The sequence below is a fragment of the Gossypium hirsutum genome, chromosome D02, assembly GCF_007990345.1.
Source record: "Gossypium hirsutum isolate 1008001.06 chromosome D02, Gossypium_hirsutum_v2.1, whole genome shotgun sequence".
In the NCBI taxonomy this organism is placed as follows: domain Eukaryota; kingdom Viridiplantae; phylum Streptophyta; class Magnoliopsida; order Malvales; family Malvaceae; genus Gossypium; species Gossypium hirsutum.
In genome coordinates this window covers 47,739,507-47,757,968 of record NC_053438.1, presented here as the reverse complement: position 1 = coordinate 47,757,968, position 18,462 = coordinate 47,739,507, and the positions used below count along the sequence as shown (strand labels likewise).

At 33.8% G+C, this 18,462-nt stretch overlaps 1 protein-coding gene across 4 annotated transcripts; it reads left to right on the top strand.

Annotated features, from left to right (window-relative positions):
* The first annotated feature begins 3,851 nt into the window (after positions 1 to 3,851).
* LOC107936532 (protein PHYLLO, chloroplastic) lies at positions 3,852 to 18,406 on the top strand. 4 transcript variants are annotated; one of them, XM_016869284.2, is made up of 28 exons: positions 3,855 to 4,137; positions 4,231 to 4,431; positions 4,865 to 5,079; positions 5,741 to 5,858; positions 6,016 to 6,132; positions 6,642 to 6,743; positions 7,333 to 7,392; positions 7,563 to 7,631; positions 8,220 to 8,324; positions 8,392 to 8,586; positions 8,852 to 8,950; positions 9,194 to 9,763; positions 9,976 to 10,200; positions 10,832 to 11,134; positions 11,538 to 11,605; positions 12,131 to 12,289; positions 13,494 to 13,619; positions 13,714 to 13,842; positions 13,939 to 14,056; positions 14,242 to 14,397; positions 14,578 to 14,823; positions 14,999 to 15,166; positions 15,287 to 15,430; positions 16,064 to 16,537; positions 16,872 to 17,171; positions 17,252 to 17,409; positions 17,508 to 17,615; positions 18,002 to 18,406. In XM_016869284.2, exons 1-28 carry the CDS (start codon positions 3,994 to 3,996, stop codon positions 18,294 to 18,296), a joined length of 5,172 nt encoding a protein of 1,723 aa, XP_016724773.1. In that variant the 5' UTR covers positions 3,855 to 3,993; the 3' UTR covers positions 18,297 to 18,406. The 4 variants fall into 4 exon arrangements, with proteins under 4 accessions (XP_040944552.1, XP_016724773.1, XP_016724779.1 ...); XM_016869290.2 differs by having other exon boundaries at positions 3,857 to 4,137; positions 16,064 to 16,525; XM_041088618.1 differs by lacking the exon at positions 14,242 to 14,397 and having other exon boundaries at positions 3,852 to 4,137.
* Positions 18,407 to 18,462: the final 56 nt, after the last annotated feature.

The window sequence follows — 18,462 nt, the reverse complement described above, 5'->3', positions numbered from 1 at the left end:
TCCACTATCTATATTACTTAATTTATGTTTTATTTTATTTAATAAATTTTATCACATTTTTCTTAAATTTAACTTAAGTTACCATCCACTATATGTAATATAAGGGTATAATTACTTCTTAAATCTATTCTAATTAAATATTCCTTAAGAGTTGAACTTTTGAAATTTTTACGATTTAACCCTTATACCTTAATTAAGCACTACTTCGACAAAATTACTTGACCAAAATTCAATTCACTTCTAATTTAACTCTGTAAATTTTTAATAAAAATATTATGAGTTCGGTTTATGAAATTGGGTTTCAAAACCACACTTTCCGACACCACTGACTTCCGTAAATTAAATATTTTATTTGCCTAATAATAAATTTATCCCTTCAATATTTATACATTCTTTCAATTTGATTTTAAATTTAAAAAAATTAACAAATTTAGCCCTCAATGTTTACAAAATTGTCATTTTAGATCTAAATCTAAAAATGCTAAAATATGCTTAAAAAATCTTTAAAATATTTTTTATATTTACTTTTTTAAGCTTTTAAAATTTATATTTACTTTTACTCATCAATTGTGCTCATTTTCTCATTAACAAAACATGTGGAAAACTCATAAATTAAAGCTATTTTTTAATTTAATCTTTTTGGGCTTGGAAGACTCGAACTTGTCTTTCTTTAGACCAAACTCGACAAGGGACTTCGTTACGATCATGGCCTTGGTAAGTTCCTTGACTCCTTGGTGTTGCAACTATAACATCTCAAATTTTAGCTTAAAGTTTTGTGAAATTACTTTAAAGATGATGAATTAGCCCAGTGGTTAAAGGAAAATAAGGAACCAAGATAATTAGACCTACGTTCCAAGTTCAAATCTCTTCCCTTGTAAAATAGTTAAAATTTTGCTAAAATTTTTCCCTCTCCCAAATTTTGTGTCGCCCCTACCTAGTAAACCTAGGTATAAATATCACTTTTTTCAGCATTTAGTCATTATTAATCAGCCCTTGCCGCCCACCCCCTTCTTCTCTTTTTTTCTCTTCAATTTTTCTCTTTTTTACCTTGTGTGCCGCCACCCAAACCATCAAGCTCCGCCGCCCCTTTTTCATTCTTCAACAACGGGTTTTAGCACCATTCTCTTCCTCTCCTTGTTTCCATTTTTTCATAATTTTTCCAGTCTTAAATCTAAAAATTTTGACACTCAAAATTGGTCTTCATTACTGCATAAAAGGTCTCCATTTCCGCCCCTTTCTTCTTGCTAGAGTAAGTGTCGTTTTTCTTTTGCTTTCTTATCATATTTTTCAATAAAATTCAATTTTCCAGATTTGCAATTGGGGTGATTTTTGATGATTTTATTGGTACTTTTCTAGCCTTCAAAAATATTTTTAATAAGCTTTCAATATAATCCCTATTTGCCACTGTTGGTGGTGGTGCCCTCGAAACTTCTAGGCCCAATTTTGGGGTGTGACATAATATCTATTAATAGCTTACCTTAATGCTATATAATGCAATATATCATAAATAAGCATTAACTAAACTTAGTTTCATGTCGTAGAAATACAAATCGAAAGCTCGCGTCACTCGTCATCGACTCTCGCCTTCCCTTTCCTTTTCAACTATCCTCCATTGTTTTTAGCTACAAATAATAATTCAGTCATGGTATAATATGAAATTCTATTTAAAACACATTCAAGTTCAAGTTATACATATTTTACAAATGATTAAATTTAATCCTCTATCTCGATAATCAATCAAATTCATACCAATCCTATTCGATCAATCATAATCAAATACCAGTTCATTAAGTATCTCAATTTGTAATTTATCATATTCAATTTACCATTTCTTTATGATTTAGTCCATATCACACATTTTTGTAGTAAATTGTAAACAATTCAAATTACAACCATGCAAAAACAATTTCATAATTCAAGAATATGTTACAATTATATATAACCATACCCTATGAACTCACTTGGTTACAATAATAGACAAGTTGAAACTTTAAGGACTATTCACCAATTTTGTCTTTTCCCTAATTATTTTTGATTGGGTCCAATACTTGATCTAGACAATTATTGAATTCAATTTATCAATTTCAATTTCATCCCATTATAAACATGTATAAAATCAGTTTCATTTTTTGAATGTTCCCTAAAGTTTTTCATTTTATTCAATTTATTCCCTAAAACCGAAATAATTATAACTTTTAAATTTGAGCCTCGATTTCGAAACTGATCTCATTTTCATCCTTCTATAACCACTACTATCCATAATTATAGAAATTTCATACCAATTTTGAAATATTTAAACTTTAGTCCCTATGTTCAAAACTAACAACTCTCACTTTACAAACTAGTTCTTTTTCATATCTAGGATTTAAATCTAACCATTGAACACCAAAAGCTTCAATATCCAATAATGGAAATATTTATAACTTTAACAATTAACACATGAGTTAGCTAAATCAAACCCCCAAACTTCGAAAACATAATAATTACAAGCAAGGAACTAAATTAAACTTACCAATTTAAGCTTCCAATTTCAAAACTCTTAGGTCGAAAGCTTAATTCTTTCATCTACAGTGGTTCGGTGCATGGGAAAGAAGAAGAGAAAATGTTTTCTCTTTCTTTCCACCACTTTTTTTTTATTTTATGTTTTATTTAATTAATTAAGTTTTATACTATTAATCATCACTAATCCATCCACCATCATTATTAGCAAAGTGGTTTAATTGCCACTTAATTCCCTTGTTCATTTTCTAATTAAAGATTCTTTAGCAATTAACCTTTTACTATTTTTACAATTTAGTCATTGAACCTTAATTAAACACTAATTCAACAAAATTGACTATCTAAAATTCAATTCACTTATAATATAATTTCGAAATTATTTAATATAAACATTCACGGGGCCCGGTTTATGAAAACGAGGTCCTGATACCTCCTTTTCCAATACCACTGACTCTAAGGTTGAAACACTTGTACCTTAACTAACTATCCAATTAACAAAATTAAAGAGCCAAACTTTAATTAAAATTCATAGTAACCTCATAATACTTAATATTTATGGATCGAAAATGGGATTTCGAAATCACCATTTCCAACACATTTGAATTTTGGGTCATTACACATTTTCTCATTAGTAATTAAATTAAAGCTTTTTTTTAATTCAATCTGTTTTGACTTCGTCCCTTTTTCTTTTTCTACATTATTCATCTCAAATGCCTAATCAAAACTCATAAAGAAGCCTAAAATTAAGAAATTCATAAACCCCAAAAAATGATTGAATTGACGACCCCAACTCTGATCCCCTTACTCTTTGTTACAGGGATAGTACTAGTTTCAAGCTCTGGTGTTCTTGCATCTTTATCATTCTTAGCTCAAGTATTGGAGAGAGATTGTAGGTTAAGGTGATAGCATTAGATATTTCCAACTTCGTCAATTTATTAAAAGAAAGAACAAAGTGAAATATACTATTGAAAATCATACTGGATACAAAAATCTTAAAAATACATTTACTTTTACTTTTTAAAATATTAAGATTTTTAAATATTTTATAAATAGAACTAAAATGACAAATCTTGTAAATATTAAGGGCTAAATTTATTAAAATTTTAGATTTAAGATTAAGTTAATAAAATTTGTAAAGGTGAATGAACTAAACCCTACTTAGACTTCTAATAGAAAACTAATAGAAGGCTGATTAAAAAAAATGGAGAACAAAATAGAAACAACTACAAAGTTGAGTGACACTTCTTGGACTTCACTTTTTTTTTATTAAGTCCGGTGTCGGACCGACTCACAAGTCTATTTTCCAAGTTCTTCAGACTAAACAACAATTAAGCTTCCTAGAGAAGCCCGAAAACGGCCCAGCTCCGCCATGTAGCCAAGCCAAGCCGAGGCAATCAGTTTTCCTTATCTATCCGTCTCGTTTTATCTTCTAAATTTAACTCCATTGAAAACGTTTCTTTCTTCTCTGCTTAAAAAAATCTCCAAAATTCTCAGATGTTATTACAAAGAGACATTTCCCTGCCATTTTTTGCATTAACACCAAAACCGCACCTTAAAAACCATGTTTTTTGCGCCAAAAAAGCAATCCCATTTCCAGGACGTCCACTAAAAAATGATTTCGTCTCCTGCAATCTTAAGGTGTTTTACCCTTTTCTTTTTTTAATATTCTTCTAACTTATAGTTGGTCAATAAACGGGTTGTGATGGTTTCTTGTTGTTGGGATTTTTTTAGATGGTCAATGGGGCGAGGTTTCATGGTTCCGTAAAGGATGCTACTGGTTTGGAAGATGATGATTTAGTGGTGGAGACCTGCATCACTCGCACTTTGCCACCTGCTTTGACACTTGAGCATGGTCTCCAGAGTATTAAACAGGCTGTAGAAGAGTTGAAGTTTAATCCTCCTTGTGCTTCTAGTGGAGTTTTGAGATTTCAGGTATAGCGCACACACAACACACAAGATTTTACTTACATGCAGTATAGGATAGTATGGTGTTGCTGCTCTTTTTCGAGTTATGAATGTATGGACATCATGTTCCCTTTTTAGAATAATTCTAATTCATGATGGTTCTGGAAGTACAATGTGATCCTGTTCATTTAAAGTTCCAATTTTTAAAATCAGATCTCAAGGTGGTTTCCAATGAGAAATGAAACTTTATTCATGAATCATGATGTATCTTCTAGATAAATTTATGGTTGTAGATTTGTTTGATATTAGTATATATGTAAGTAAATTAGTACTTATATAGTTGAAGTGTTTTATACTTCAGGATATGAAGAAAATAAATTTTGAAAATTACATTGTTAATTAATTTATTTGTTTTGATTCGTTTTTTAGAGTCAATGCAATGTTACTGTTGTCTTTGCAGGTTGCTGTGCCCCCAAGTGCAAAAGCTTTAAATTGGTTTTGCTCTCAACCAGAATCTTCGGCTGTTTTTCCTATGTTTTTTCTTTCTAAGGAGACAATCAGCCCAACATGTAAATCATTATACTTGAACAAAGTTCGTGGTGTTTTTGGAATTGGAGCTGCTATTTCCTTTACAAGCTCTATTTGTATCCCTGGAGGGCTAAGTTCAACCAAGAGGTTAATGCCATTCTTTCTTGTACATGTGTTTCCTCTTTTTTTACTTGTTAACTTTTTTGGGTAGTAAACATGCTTTCCTACAAAATTTGAGTTAATATTCTTGATATCCATGTGAATCAAATGATTCTCTCGAGGTGCCTTTTGATTCTTTGTTAGTTTTGCTAGTAAATGGTATTGCCCCTAGTTTTAGCTTATTGCTTTATGACAAGATAAAACACACAAGAACCCTTTATTCATACATCCGATTTATTCTGCAAAATTCATAAAATGAGTAGTGTGTAATGAAGTAACTAGAGAATGGTCATGCTTTAATCTCCTAGGAAGTTAGTGTCTCTGTCCGGTTTGACCTGGAAAATTTGTGTCTAGTTCAACTTCGACTCCAACTTGCATGTCTGATATGAATGCAACTCACACTGTTTCAGTTCTGAAGGATCTTGTTGGAGTATGAACACCAAATGGAGGAAACTGAACCAAGAAGTTTAATGTCTTGAATTATGGTTTTATAGTAACTTAGATTTGAAGTTCAGATTTTTTTCCTTTTATGTATTTTTTACCCAATGTTCTTCAGGTTGTGTTAGATTAGCTGGAATACTTTATTATTTACTTCATCATTCTTTTTGAAATAATTCACGCTAAAGAATATGCTATAGCTTGTTTGCAGATTTCTCTCAAATGATTCAGTCCTTATGTCAACTTATGGTTTTCTGGATATTAATTTCAACACAGACTTGTCTTCTGTGAAGCATAAGGCTGGTTCTTTTTACTTTTTCATTCCTCTGGTAAGCCTGCTTGCATTTAGCAGTTAGCATGTATTTTCTGCAGCTAATACCATTTTTTGGCATAATTGCTGATCTAAGATTGTTATTATTTGATCACTGTCAAACTCCTTCTGAAAGTGCTGCATATATTTATGATTTTTGATTCTTTTTTCATCAGATTGAGTTAGATGAGCACGAGGATATCTCTATTTTAGCAGCCACATTGGTTTGGAGTGACTCTTGCTTGTGTACATTTGAGCAGGCCATTCATTCGTATGAATCAGCCCTTTACCAGGTTCTCATAATTTTCCATACCTTACAATGTGTAGTATTTTGATGCCAAGTTGATAGGACTAATTAAACCAAGGAGCATGGATTTTTTATGCTGACTCTTAATTTTCATGACATGGTACCTGTACATGTCCAACAAACTTTTTGTTACATGAAACATTTTTTGTATTTATTGCTAGGAATTATATGATCTTATTCATAGTTTTCAAAATTAACTAACTGCCCATAATTATCTTTCATTCTGTTTTGCATTCTAAAATTTGGTTAAATGAATTAAATATGAAATTTAAGCTAAAACTGAAGCTACTTCAGCATGTGTGAGTGTTTGGTTTTCATGTAAAATATGTTCTTGATTTTAAAGTTGCAAATATACTTATGTCCCAAGTCAATGGTAGTTGTTGAAACCCTGATTATCTGCTCTTCACCTGGTTGGAATTCTTTTCCTGAGGTGTTTATGATTTTCACTCTGAGTCTTTTTCCTTTTTAAAAATATTTGTTGCTAAATTTGTTCAGGCAACTTCTCATTTTTGGCCCACTACAGAGAGATGCCACTCTGAACGCGTAAGAACTGCCATTAGAAAACTTAATGTGGTTGAGGATAATACAGTGCAAATGGTATGCATTCTACACTCTGCTTTCCTTTTTCTTTCTCAAGTTTTGTCTTGTTTGTAGATTCTTGTTTGGATTCAATGAATTATTTTATGCTATCTGAACTTTTGATCTTTACTTGTTTGAGGATGCTGAACAATTTTGCTTCCAGCAAATTATACTTTAATATGGTAATCTGTAAATTCTCAACTTTTTGAGGATTTATGCGTAAGTTTTAAGTCTTTGATCCCAACAATTTTCTTATCTCCTTGGTGAGAGAATTGAGAATTGAATGCCTTATTGTTCATTTAGCTAAAATGTTTCACATCAGCCTAGTTCTTTTCTGTTCTATTCTGTTGGCAGCCTTTCTCTATGTTTCTTGAAGCGGTCCGAGTTGCTGTATAACATTTTTTTTCCGTTTATTGTAATTATTTTGTATTTACATTTACCGATTTTTCTGGTTTTCATGTTGAAGAGTAAAGACAAATGACTCTGATATATGTCTTCAAGCAAATTCTTTGTATGCATTTTTGAGTTTGTCTCTAGGAAGGGACATAATTGAGAGTCATGTCAGTGTTGTTTTTAGGTGCTATTATTGATGACAGTGTTCTGCTAGGCATACACGAATGGTATCCTGTTGGGCAGAAGGGATTTTGAAGCTCACACCATGGAACTGGTATCTCCTTTTTCCTGGTAATTATTTATTCTTTATTATTCGTATTTCAATTTGCTTGAGTATTTTTTTGGGTACTTATATACATTTCAATAAGTCCAACTATTGTTTACTTTTCTTGGTTAAAATTAATTGTCATTCGAATGGCCTTATGTACTAATATATTATTGCAGAGAGACGCACGTTTTTTCAAGCAGTTCTGTTTCAAGTTTTCACCAACGATTGGTGTTGCCTGCAACATGGTATAATGCTTTTTGCTGGTTACTTTCGAGAACATGCTTTTAAATACTCTGTTTGGGCAGCTTCTGCGAATAGTTAAAAGAAATATATCATTCTAATATTCTAAATACTAAGTTCGAGGAGGTGGATAGGCTATTTGTATCAGTTTCATTTTTCAGTTAGCTTTTTGTTCGAATACATTATTTCTTAAAAGGTATTTCATTGAACATAATTGCAAAGGTTACCAATTGCTTCATTCGTGTAAAGAAATGATGGTGCTCTGCGGATTGAACGGAAACATGGCATAATATATTTTTGCACGAGTAGTTTTGTTTATCCAAAGAAGTAGGAATAAAATAATTAAGATGCATGCAATTAGTTGCTTTGGCAATTCATGTAATAGAACTTGAAGGCTATTTATTATTTTGACCGAATAAAGGTATCAATATCATCTTTAATCTTACCGTGTATCAAAGATAATAACCCAAAATCTGCTTGTTTTTCCAAGTCAATGCAGAAAATGATGTGGTAATAGGACCTTTGTATAGAATGTTGCCATAAACAAACTGGATGATGCTTGTTGAAGTTTTATGTCTCTTTCTGATTGTCAGTTGGATCATGCCAGTGAAATGGCCTATACCATTCAAGATCGTGCTAATATCAATGCTGTTTGGGCTTCACTTATAGTTGAAGAATGTTTTCGCCTTGGTTTGACCGTGAGTTTTATCCCTGATCTGACATGTCTATACTCTGCTGCATCAGCCTGATAATTCTTCATTGCAGTATTTTTGTGTAGCTCCAGGATCCAGGTCATCCCCCCTTGCTCTTGCTGCTTCTGCTCATCCCTTTGTGACCTGTATTTCTTGCTTTGATGAGAGATCACTCGCATTTCATGCTATTGGGTATGCAAGAGGATCTCAGAAAGCGGCAGTCATCATAACTACATCAGGGACTGCAGTTTCAAACCTTTTTCCTGCTGTAAGTTTCATGCTCATCTATGAAAAGTGCAGTTCCAGTCTAGGAAGATCATATGGTCAACAATTTTTCATTTTTTAATTAATCAATATGCCTATAGGGCTTTCACTACATATTTCGTTACGACATTCTATCTAGCGTAATCATCATTGTGGAAGTGAAGTCTTTATTTGCACCCTCTTTCATCATTTACTTACCAGTAATGTTCATTTATATTTCTCATTCCACCAACCTTGCCCACTTGATGCAAATATTTGGCATACCTAAGGTGGTTGAAGCCAGTGAAGACTTTGTACCCCTTCTGGTACTCTCAGCAGATCGTCCGCCGGAGCTTCAGGATTGCGGAGCAAACCAATCAATCAATCAGGTGAAACAAAATTGAATAGCTTCTTTTCAAAATTTGTTTGGAGTTTTCTTGTATCAGGGTTATTTATAGCGTCAGTATATTACATTAAATATATACACATACAACAGTTTTTCATTTATGAGAATTTATTATCTTTTTGCTTGTATCACAACTGAATATTCTCTTAATCTTACACTATACACTCATACACACGCATATCCATCTGCTTATTTGTTAACATCTTTCTGTTAATTTGTGTGCTAGGTAAATCATTTTGGTTCTTTCGTAAGGTTCTTCTTCAGTCTTCCTCCTCCTACTGATCAAATCCCTGCACGGATGGTGCTTACCACGCTGGACTCTGCTGTTCACTGGGCAACATCTTCACCAATTGGTCCTGTTCATATTAACTGTCCTTTTAGGGAACCATTAGATGATTGTCCACAAAATTGGAAATCAAGTTGTTTGGAAGGATTAGATACTTGGAGGTCTAATACTGAACCATTTACTAAGTATATTATAGTGCAGCATTCTTATTTATGTAATACTGCTACACGCGGTCAAATGGAAGAGGTTCTAGAAAAAATTCGAAGGGTTAACAAAGGGATCCTAGTCGTTGGTGCCATCTCTGCAGAGGATGAGGTATGGGCAGTTCTTCTCATGGCAAAATACCTTCAATGGCCTGTTGTGGCTGACATATTATCTGGGATAAGGTTGAGAGAGCTCTTGTCTTCCTCTCCTGAAGTTGAAGAGAGTATCCTTTTCGTTGACTATCTTGACCATGCATTGCTCTCAGATTCGGTTAGGGATTTGGTCCAGTTTGATGTAATTGTTCAGGTGGGACATCACTTCTTTCCTCTTTCACTGGGTTTAATACACTATTGCATGCAAGGGAAAATGCTTTCATTTACTGTAGGTAACAGCACATGGATTAAATGAATAAATGTTAATATCTTGTATCTAAGTGGGTACTTCTTCATTGATACCAAGTCATTCATGATCTTATGTCTTTCTTGTTTATGATTTTTTCTGATTCCAATTCTTAACAGATTGGGAGTCGGATTACAAGCAATCGAATCTCTCAGATGCTGGAGAAATGTTTCCCATGCTCATATATCTTGGTTGACAATCATCCGCACCGTCATGATCCTTCACATTTTGTAACACATAGAATCCAAAGCTCTGCCATTGAATTTGCTAATATTTTAATGAAAGCCCAAATTCCAAATAGAAGCAGAAAATGGCATTATTATCTACAAGCATTAAATATGATGGTATTGATCCAAGGCTGTGATTCTCTCCATGTTTCGTTTAGCTGCGTGTTGAGCATTTTAATGCTTCATGCATGGTCTGCCATTTTCATTTTATGTTTTTCTTGTCGATTATCAGGATAAATTAATCAATAGGTTGAATATGGTTGGACCATGCATTTGGTTGGTCTAGCTCGTAACAATTTGGTAAAAGCAAAATTTGAAAATGCAACTAGAATAGTCTTTGCATATGATGTTATTCTATTGTCATGGATACTTGTTGCCTTGTTTTATGCCATTCTGTAACTGTCAGCATGAATTAATTCAATATTTTTCCGTATTCAGGGCATTAATTTCATTTTCATCTTTATTCTAGGCTTTAGCTTGATTTTCTTTTTTGGTCTAAACGGAAGACTCTACAGTCTCTCTATAGTATCTTGTGATTTTACATATTTTTGGTATTTTTCCTTATTTGGCATGGATGTTATATGTTTACATCCATTGGTAGGATAAATGAATGTACTATGATAAATATATATTCTTTATTGCTTCCTACCAAAATGACTGATAATTTGCCCTCTGTAAATTGTTTATATTATGGTCTGTCATCTTTGTATTCTTCTGTATCTCTGAAGTACTCTTGCCATCTATGTAGGTTGGACAGGAGATATCATTTCATCTTTCTGTTGAACACTCTTTGTCAGAACCTTATATTGCACATGTAATCTCAGAAGCACTTTCTGCTGAGTCGGCTCTTTTTATTGGAAACAGCATGGTAATACGTGATGCAGACATGTATGGATGCAATTGGACAAGTGATAATCACAGTGTTGCAGATATGATGTTAAAGACAGAATTACCATGTACTGGGATATTGGTTGCTGGAAATAGGGGTGCTAGTGGAATTGACGGTTTGCTTAGCACTGCTATTGGTTTTGCTGTAGGATGCAATAAGCGAGTATGTATTCACTTTAGTCCTTTTGACATTCGGAAGCAGTTATACATATTACTTCTGGTAGAATGTGTTCATTATGGTACTATTATTTCTTTTTCTTTTCCTGTTTTTCTTGACTTGGGATGCAAGAATGACATCTTTCATAAAGATAGAAAACTTGTTGAAACTTTTGAATTTCCTTAAACAGATGCTTTTCTTAGTTTACTTTTTCATTTGCCCATAATTAATGATGCTAAAACTTCATAGGGAATTAGGGAAAACTTTGTTAAGTTCTTGCTTGTTTTCTTCTTCCTGTAAACAATAAAATTCCTGTCATACCCATGGCTTATATTGTGTGTTTAGTTTCTCTTTTTGTTTCTATTTCCCATTCCATTTTAAGGATATTTACAGAAAAAAATATATGTAGGTGCTGTGTGTGGTTGGAGATATTTCATTCCTTCATGATACAAATGGCTTGGCAATTCTGAAGCAGAGGTAGGATTCTTTGTTCTCTTTGTTTTTAAGCAATAACCTAAAAAAAGAAGAATCTAAAACTGGCAGTGTTCCAGTACCTAATTAATGGGAAGTACATGATAGAAGGGACCGAAAGAAAGAAAGAAAGAAAGAAAGAGTTGTAAATTTTAAAGCATTTGAAAGCTCAATGAAATAATAGGTAAAAGTCAACTTTGTGTCTTGAACAATAAATTTCGTGAAGTCTTTCTCTTTTGACATATTATGTACACTTCTCTCCTATAATTACCTTAATAGATCTTTTATTCAAAAATTTAGAAATACAAATGATTGAGATATGACATGCTAGACTAGACCTGCCCATGGATGACATCACTAGAGTCTTGTTAGTTAACTCTTTTCTGTTAAATTTCTCTATTTTAATAATGTATATGAATGTCAGATGCATGGTCTGCATTCTCTAAATGGTTGTAAAAAAAAACTGATTTATCCTTATTTATTTCGTACTGACCATGGAAACATTTTAACTTTCAACCTTTTTGTTTAAAGGATGTTGCGAAAACCAATGACAATACTTGTGATCAATAATCGTGGTGGTGCAATATTCAGCCTCCTCCCAGTTGCAGATATAACTGATCCAAGAGTGTTGAATCAGTATTTCTATACTTCGCATAACATTTCAATCCACGGGCTATGTGAGGCACACGGGTAATTCCTTCAACTTTTTGTTGGCAATTACGATAAGTGAATGTTAAATCACAGAAAAGAGCAGTGAAAAAAGAGTGGGAGAAGAATTTCTTTGATTTCTGATAACCCAGTTGTGAAGAATTACAAACAATTTATACACATTCAATAGAGAAAGAAAAGGAAACTAAATAATTTTATTATCCGTAATAATTAGCAATTAGCTGATAATCTCTAAAAATCTGCTATACACTGTCAATTAGTCAACAAGTAATCATGTAATTATCATGAGTGCAGTGGGCTTTCACCCTATATGTATTGAGTTGCATGTGCTTTATATTAAAAGCAGAATGTATTAGGTTTGTGTCAGCTTAATGCCTACACATCTCATCTGTTTAAACAATTTGTTGAGGGCAACAATATTTCATGATTATGTTTTTTTTTTTTTTTTTTGTTTCAAATCTTTTACATTTTTTGAGGTTCAAACTCTTATGCTATTCTTCTGCAACTGTATCAATCCTTCTTTCTGAACAATTTTGTACTAGTGTATGTTTCAGTTAAATGGTTTGTTAGAAGATTATGATTTGTTGAATATCTCAACAACAGAAGTAAATGTTGAATGCTGGTTACAAACTTTAGTAGAAGAAAAGAAATAGCTGAAATGGCAATAATTGGTTCAAATGAGTATGAATCCAGGAAGAAATAGAGTGGCAATCAAATGTGAGTTAAAGATGAATGTAGACTTATGATGGGGATGATAGGAATCATTTCCTAAATGTTTTTGTTGGTCATAACAAATATAGGTAGCTGATCTACCGAGCTGAAAGCGGGTACTATGGATGAATTTATTCATGCCATTTCCAGGTCAAAGTGGAATATGAGCTAAAGCTGCAAGATAAAGCATTATTACGATGTGTTCATTTGACTATTAATAGAGCTTAGTGGTGAGAAAAAGATGCACATACATTGTTTAGGTTTTTTCTTAGTCTATTGTTTTAAAAAAAAAAAAGCTTTGACCTCATTTTGAGGAATATGTGTCATCCAGGTCGTTCTGGACTTTGTTCATTGAGGGATGATACATCATACATATTCATTGATTTGTATGTCTTTATTTGTGTTGGGGATTAAATAAATCTTTTATGATTTACCTTTCACTGTAGCAAATTAGTTCCAAGCCTTCTCATGAGGGTTTACATTGGAAAGTTCTCATTTGATGCTGAATATACAGGGTGAAGCATTTGGAAGTAAAAACGAAAATGGAATTACATGAGGCTTTAATCTCATCTCAGAAAGGAGACACAGACTGTGTCATTGAAGTTGAGAGCTCCATTGATTCTAATGCCACTTTCCACAGGTAGTTAGGTTCTAAAGTTTATTCAGCAATTATGATTTCTTAGTTAACAGGTAAATATCTGGTCAATCTGCTGACATATCTCTCTTTTTCTCAGTTATATAAGAAAATTTGCTTGCCGAGCAGCTGAGCATGCTTTGGGTGTCATTTCAAAACTCTCTCCTCCAGAATCTATGTCACAAGGGTGCCACTGCAAAATCCAATCAATTAGTTATTCAGTCTATAGGTATAGCTTTTGTAAGAAGAGTAGATTTGAAACTTTCTTAACTTTGCCAGTTGCAGGGATTATTTAGTATACATCTTTCAATTTTGTGTGGTTCAGGATTCAGCTTTGTGCTCCACCTACTTCAAGCGCGCTCTATCATGACCGTAGTATATTTTATAGAGACGGCTTTATTTTGTCTTTGACTCTTGAAGATGGAAGTATAGGGTATGGAGAGGTTAGTTTCTGCTAAATTCTTTTTTTTGTTTGTTTATGAGTCTGTATGTTGTTATCACTGTTTCTTTTTATCTTTTCTTGAAATAATTATTCCATCTTTTTTACCTGTTTTTTCCCATAAATTTCTGTTATCCTTGTTCTTGTGTAAGCTACTGTTCAATCCTATTTATTTTTGTAAGCAAACAGGTTGCGCCTCTTGAAATTTCCCAAGAAAATCTGCTGGATGTAGAAGAGCAACTTCGTTTTCTTTTTCATGTAATGAAAGGAGTTACCATTAATTATTTTCTACCAATGCTCAAGAGTTCATTTTCATCTTGGATATGGAAGACTTTAGGCATTCCGGTAGGTAGAACTATCTACATTCTATTAATAAAATGTGTATCTAGTAAATAGGGATATTAGAAAGGAAAAATGTCGGTAAAAGGATTAGAAGAATGGCTGTTCCTAGGCACATGTATCTTTAACATTTCTTGATTGGATCCTGATATTCTATGCTTGGCTTATTTAGTTTTTGTTATACAGGTATGTTCGCTCTTTCCAAGTGTCAGATGTGGTCTGGAGATGGCCATTCTCAATGCTATAGCAATGAGCCATGGTTCAAGTTTATTGAACATACTTTATCCTTTGAGGGAAAGAACTGAAGAAAAATCTGAAAATTTGGCTAGCATACGGATATGTGCTCTTATTGATTGTAGTGGTACTCCAGAAGAGGTTGCTCGTATTGCTGTTGATCTTGTTGAAGAAGGATTTACTGCAATTAAGATAAAGGTGACCTAAACCTAAGTGATTATGCTTTTGATTTTGCAATTCACTTATATTAACTGGTGTCTTTTCCAGTACTTTTGCCTAGAGTGATGCAGCATATGTTTAGTTAGTTTTATTGAGTCTGTTATATATATATATATAAACCTTAATTTGCTCTTTGATGATTCTTCTACAAAAGGTCGCACGTAGGGCAGATCCAGTCGAAGATGCTGCTGTAATACAGGAAGTAAGAAAGAAGGTCGGTTGCCACATTGATCTTCGTGTTGACGCCAACCGTAACTGGACTTATGAGCAAGCTATTAAATTTGGCTTCTTGGTCAAGGATTACAACCTGCAATATATTGAGGTACAACTCTGTAAACTTGACTGGTTTACTCCCTCATCCGTGCCAATTGGACTACTGTCTTACTGATTTGGATAACAGTTCTGGCATTTTTTATGTGACTTTAACATTGATATATTTCAGGAGCCTGTTCAACATGAATCTGATATTATAAGGTACTGTGAAGAAAGTGGCTTGCCTGTGGCCTTGGATGAAACTATTGATAATTGCCCTGAAAATCCTCTGAATTTGCTTGTCAAGTATAACCACCATCAGATAGTTGCTTTGGTGAGTGACATTAAATTTAAATTTATTAAATCAACAGGGCATGCGCCATATACCCTTGGTGACATACTTTATGTAGTGGTGAGGCACTGTTAGTTGAATGTGTTTATTGATTAAGTTGAATCACTCTAAACCTCAACCTGTATGCTTAAATTTACCAGGCAAATCGTAAGAATGTTGAGCTAAAATTCTGCAATCACTTTGTTGGAATCATAATGATAAGCACATTTGTTATAAGGCTTTTTTGGTATCACAATGTATGCTACAGAAATAATCAGCAATTAAGCTAATCCATGAGAAGTTGAAGAGTGAATTCTATACTGATCTCATTTCTAGCTTTACGGGAGCATTGCTCTGTTAAGTATCCATCCTTCTTATTGCTGTAGTCATCATAAATCATAATCATCATTGTCAAGAGCGGCATGATTCTGATAGGAGTTTTGTGTAAGATTTTTAACTGGGGCCAACTTACCAGCATAACTTACAACTGGGAGGAGGCACACCATGTCTTTGATAAAAGTAAACTACTCATTTTTTGTGCATCTTTTAGGGCATACCAATGTTATCAAAATCTTTCACCTCGAAGTGGCTTTTTGGTAAAATCCTCGTCTTCATTCGCTTTATTTGTCCTTCCAGGTCATTAAACCAACTGTAATTGGTGGATTTGAAAAGGCTGCAATGATTGCACAATGGGCACATATACAAGGAAAGATGGCCATAATTAGTGCTGCATTTGAAAGTGGCCTAGCTTTGTCAGTATATATTCTGTTTTCCTGTTATCTAGATTTGCAGAATGCTGATACATGCAAATTAATGAATAATAGCCCAGCTTCTTCTGTCGCTCATGGTCTTGGGACATATCGCTGGCTTGAAGAAGATATAACAACTGATCCGCTTGGCATTGGTCGTAATCCAAGTACTGGCTTTATTGAAGCATCTGTTGGTGATGCCACCCATCTCTTGCATAAGTTTCAAATGAACCACAATTTTATTCATAGAACCTTTACTGGTGAAAAGGTCCTAGGATATCTCCTGGATCTGGATTCAAATGATTTCTCTTTCTCCGTCAACGTACAAGAGATTGGTCAAAGAAATAATGTGAGGAACTCGGTAACATCTACATACCCTGTTTTGCCCTTTCCCTATTTCTTTCCTCTCATATTGAAAGGAAATATCTTTCAATGCCATCTTCTTATCCACAAGGAGGCGGCAAATATGAAATTGATCTGATTCATCTCTTTTTTGGTTATGTTTATCTCAAAATATTAGTGCTTGTGAAATTCATTGCACATATTTGTCTTCACTGCATATCTGTGGTTGGAAAATGGCCATGCATGAAAGAAAGCTTGAGATATACTGTAGCTATTGCTTTCAGAATGATGCAGGGCATATTTTTTGTGCTTCCTTCTCGAATGCTAACCACACCTTACCTTTGCCAATGCAGGGTAGCACAATTCTATTTCTTCATGGTTTTCTTGGGACTAATGAAGAGTGGGTACCTATCATGCATGCCATCTCAGGATCTGCAAGATGCATTTCAGTTGACCTGCCTGGTCATGGGGCAACAAAGATAAAGAATTGTGGTGATGACAAAGCTGCGCAGCGATCTCTGTTATCAATCGAGATTATTGCAGATTTGCTGTTGAAATTAATTGAACATGTCACTCCTGATAAAGTTACTCTCGTTGGATATTCTATGGGAGCAAGGATCGCATTGTACATGGCGCTGAAATTCAGTGATAAGGTAAATTTATGGAGTATGAGATACCGGTAGTCTCTGGAGTAAATTATTATATTTGCATTATTGAAGGCAAACCTTTTCAGATTGAAGGGGCTGTTATATTATCGGGAAGTCCTGGATTAGAAGATGCAGTGGCAAGAAAAATTCGTAGGGCCAAAGATGACTCTAAAGCTCGTTCTATCGTTACACATGGTTTACAGCTCTTCCTAAACACCTGGTATTCTGGAGGCTTGTGGAAGAGGTGCTTTTCTTGTCTCTGTTCTCAGCTTTTGATAATTATATTAAAAGTGCTTTGCTAGTGTGCTGTTCTTCACCTCTTTGCTGATATCCATTGAACAGCTTGAGGAGCCATCCCTATTTTAATCATATTGTTGTTAGACGGTCGGTGCACGATGACTTGCAAGGTCTCGCGAGAGTCTTGTCTGGTTTAAGCCCTGGAAGACAGCCGTAAGCCCTTACATTTACTTATTTGTTTATTTTTTGCTATTTCGTTTTCGTTAGATTTTTAGTTTGTTTATAGTCCCAACCCATGTTTTATTTTTGCCCTGGAAGACAGCTGTAAGCCTTTCATTTACTTTAATTTTTTTATTTTTTGCATTTTCATTTTGGTTAGAGTTTTAGCTTGTTAATAGTCCCAACCCATGTTTTATTTTTGAGCAAAAGCTTTTATTGAAGTTTTAATGCAAAGTGCATGACTGCATGGTACAAAGAATGGAAGAGCCATGCATCAGTTCTGATTTCTGACATAGATTATCTACCTTGAAGGCCATTAAGTGGTTGAACTTGTAAATGCATGTTCCCATTTTAACATTTTTTTTCAATTTATTATACAGATCATTATGGGAAGACTTGAAGCATTGCAAAGTGCCTCTTATGCTTGTAGTTGGAGAGAATGATGAGAAATTCAAAAGGGTGGCTCTGAAAATGTGGCATGAAATCGGGCATGATAGAGATGATGCAGTGAGCAAGCTCCATCAGATGGTTGTGGTGCCCAGCTGCGGGCATGCTGTTCATTTAGAGAACCCTCTTCCCATCATCCGATTAGTGAGACAATTTGTGACCAGTTTAAGAAGTGTTAAGTTACAAGAAAAAGGGAATGTTAGAGATCTGTTGATTTATAATCAATGACCAAACATACCATCTCCAGAATCTCCCAAATGATTCATCTGTAATACTTGTATTAAGAGATTGTAGACATTCACAATATATAAGTTGTTAATGTATTTAATTAAGTTGAATAGGACAAAAGTCAAATCCTCATTTTAGATAGAAATCCAGGCCAAGAAACATTTAT

What these genes read in the sequence shown, in the direction of transcription:
- LOC107936532 (XM_016869284.2), top strand. Translation starts at nt 3,994, where the DNA reads ATGTTATTACAAAGAGACATTTCCCTGCCATTTTTTGCATTAACACCA. An exon ending in AAGCTCACACCATGGAACTG is followed by an intron (nt 7,393 to 7,562) that starts GTATCTCCTTTT and finishes ATATTATTGCAG; the next exon opens with AGAGACGCACGTTTTTTCAA. An exon ending in TCTGGAGGCTTGTGGAAGAG is followed by an intron (nt 17,410 to 17,507) that starts GTGCTTTTCTTG and finishes TCCATTGAACAG; the next exon opens with CTTGAGGAGCCATCCCTATT.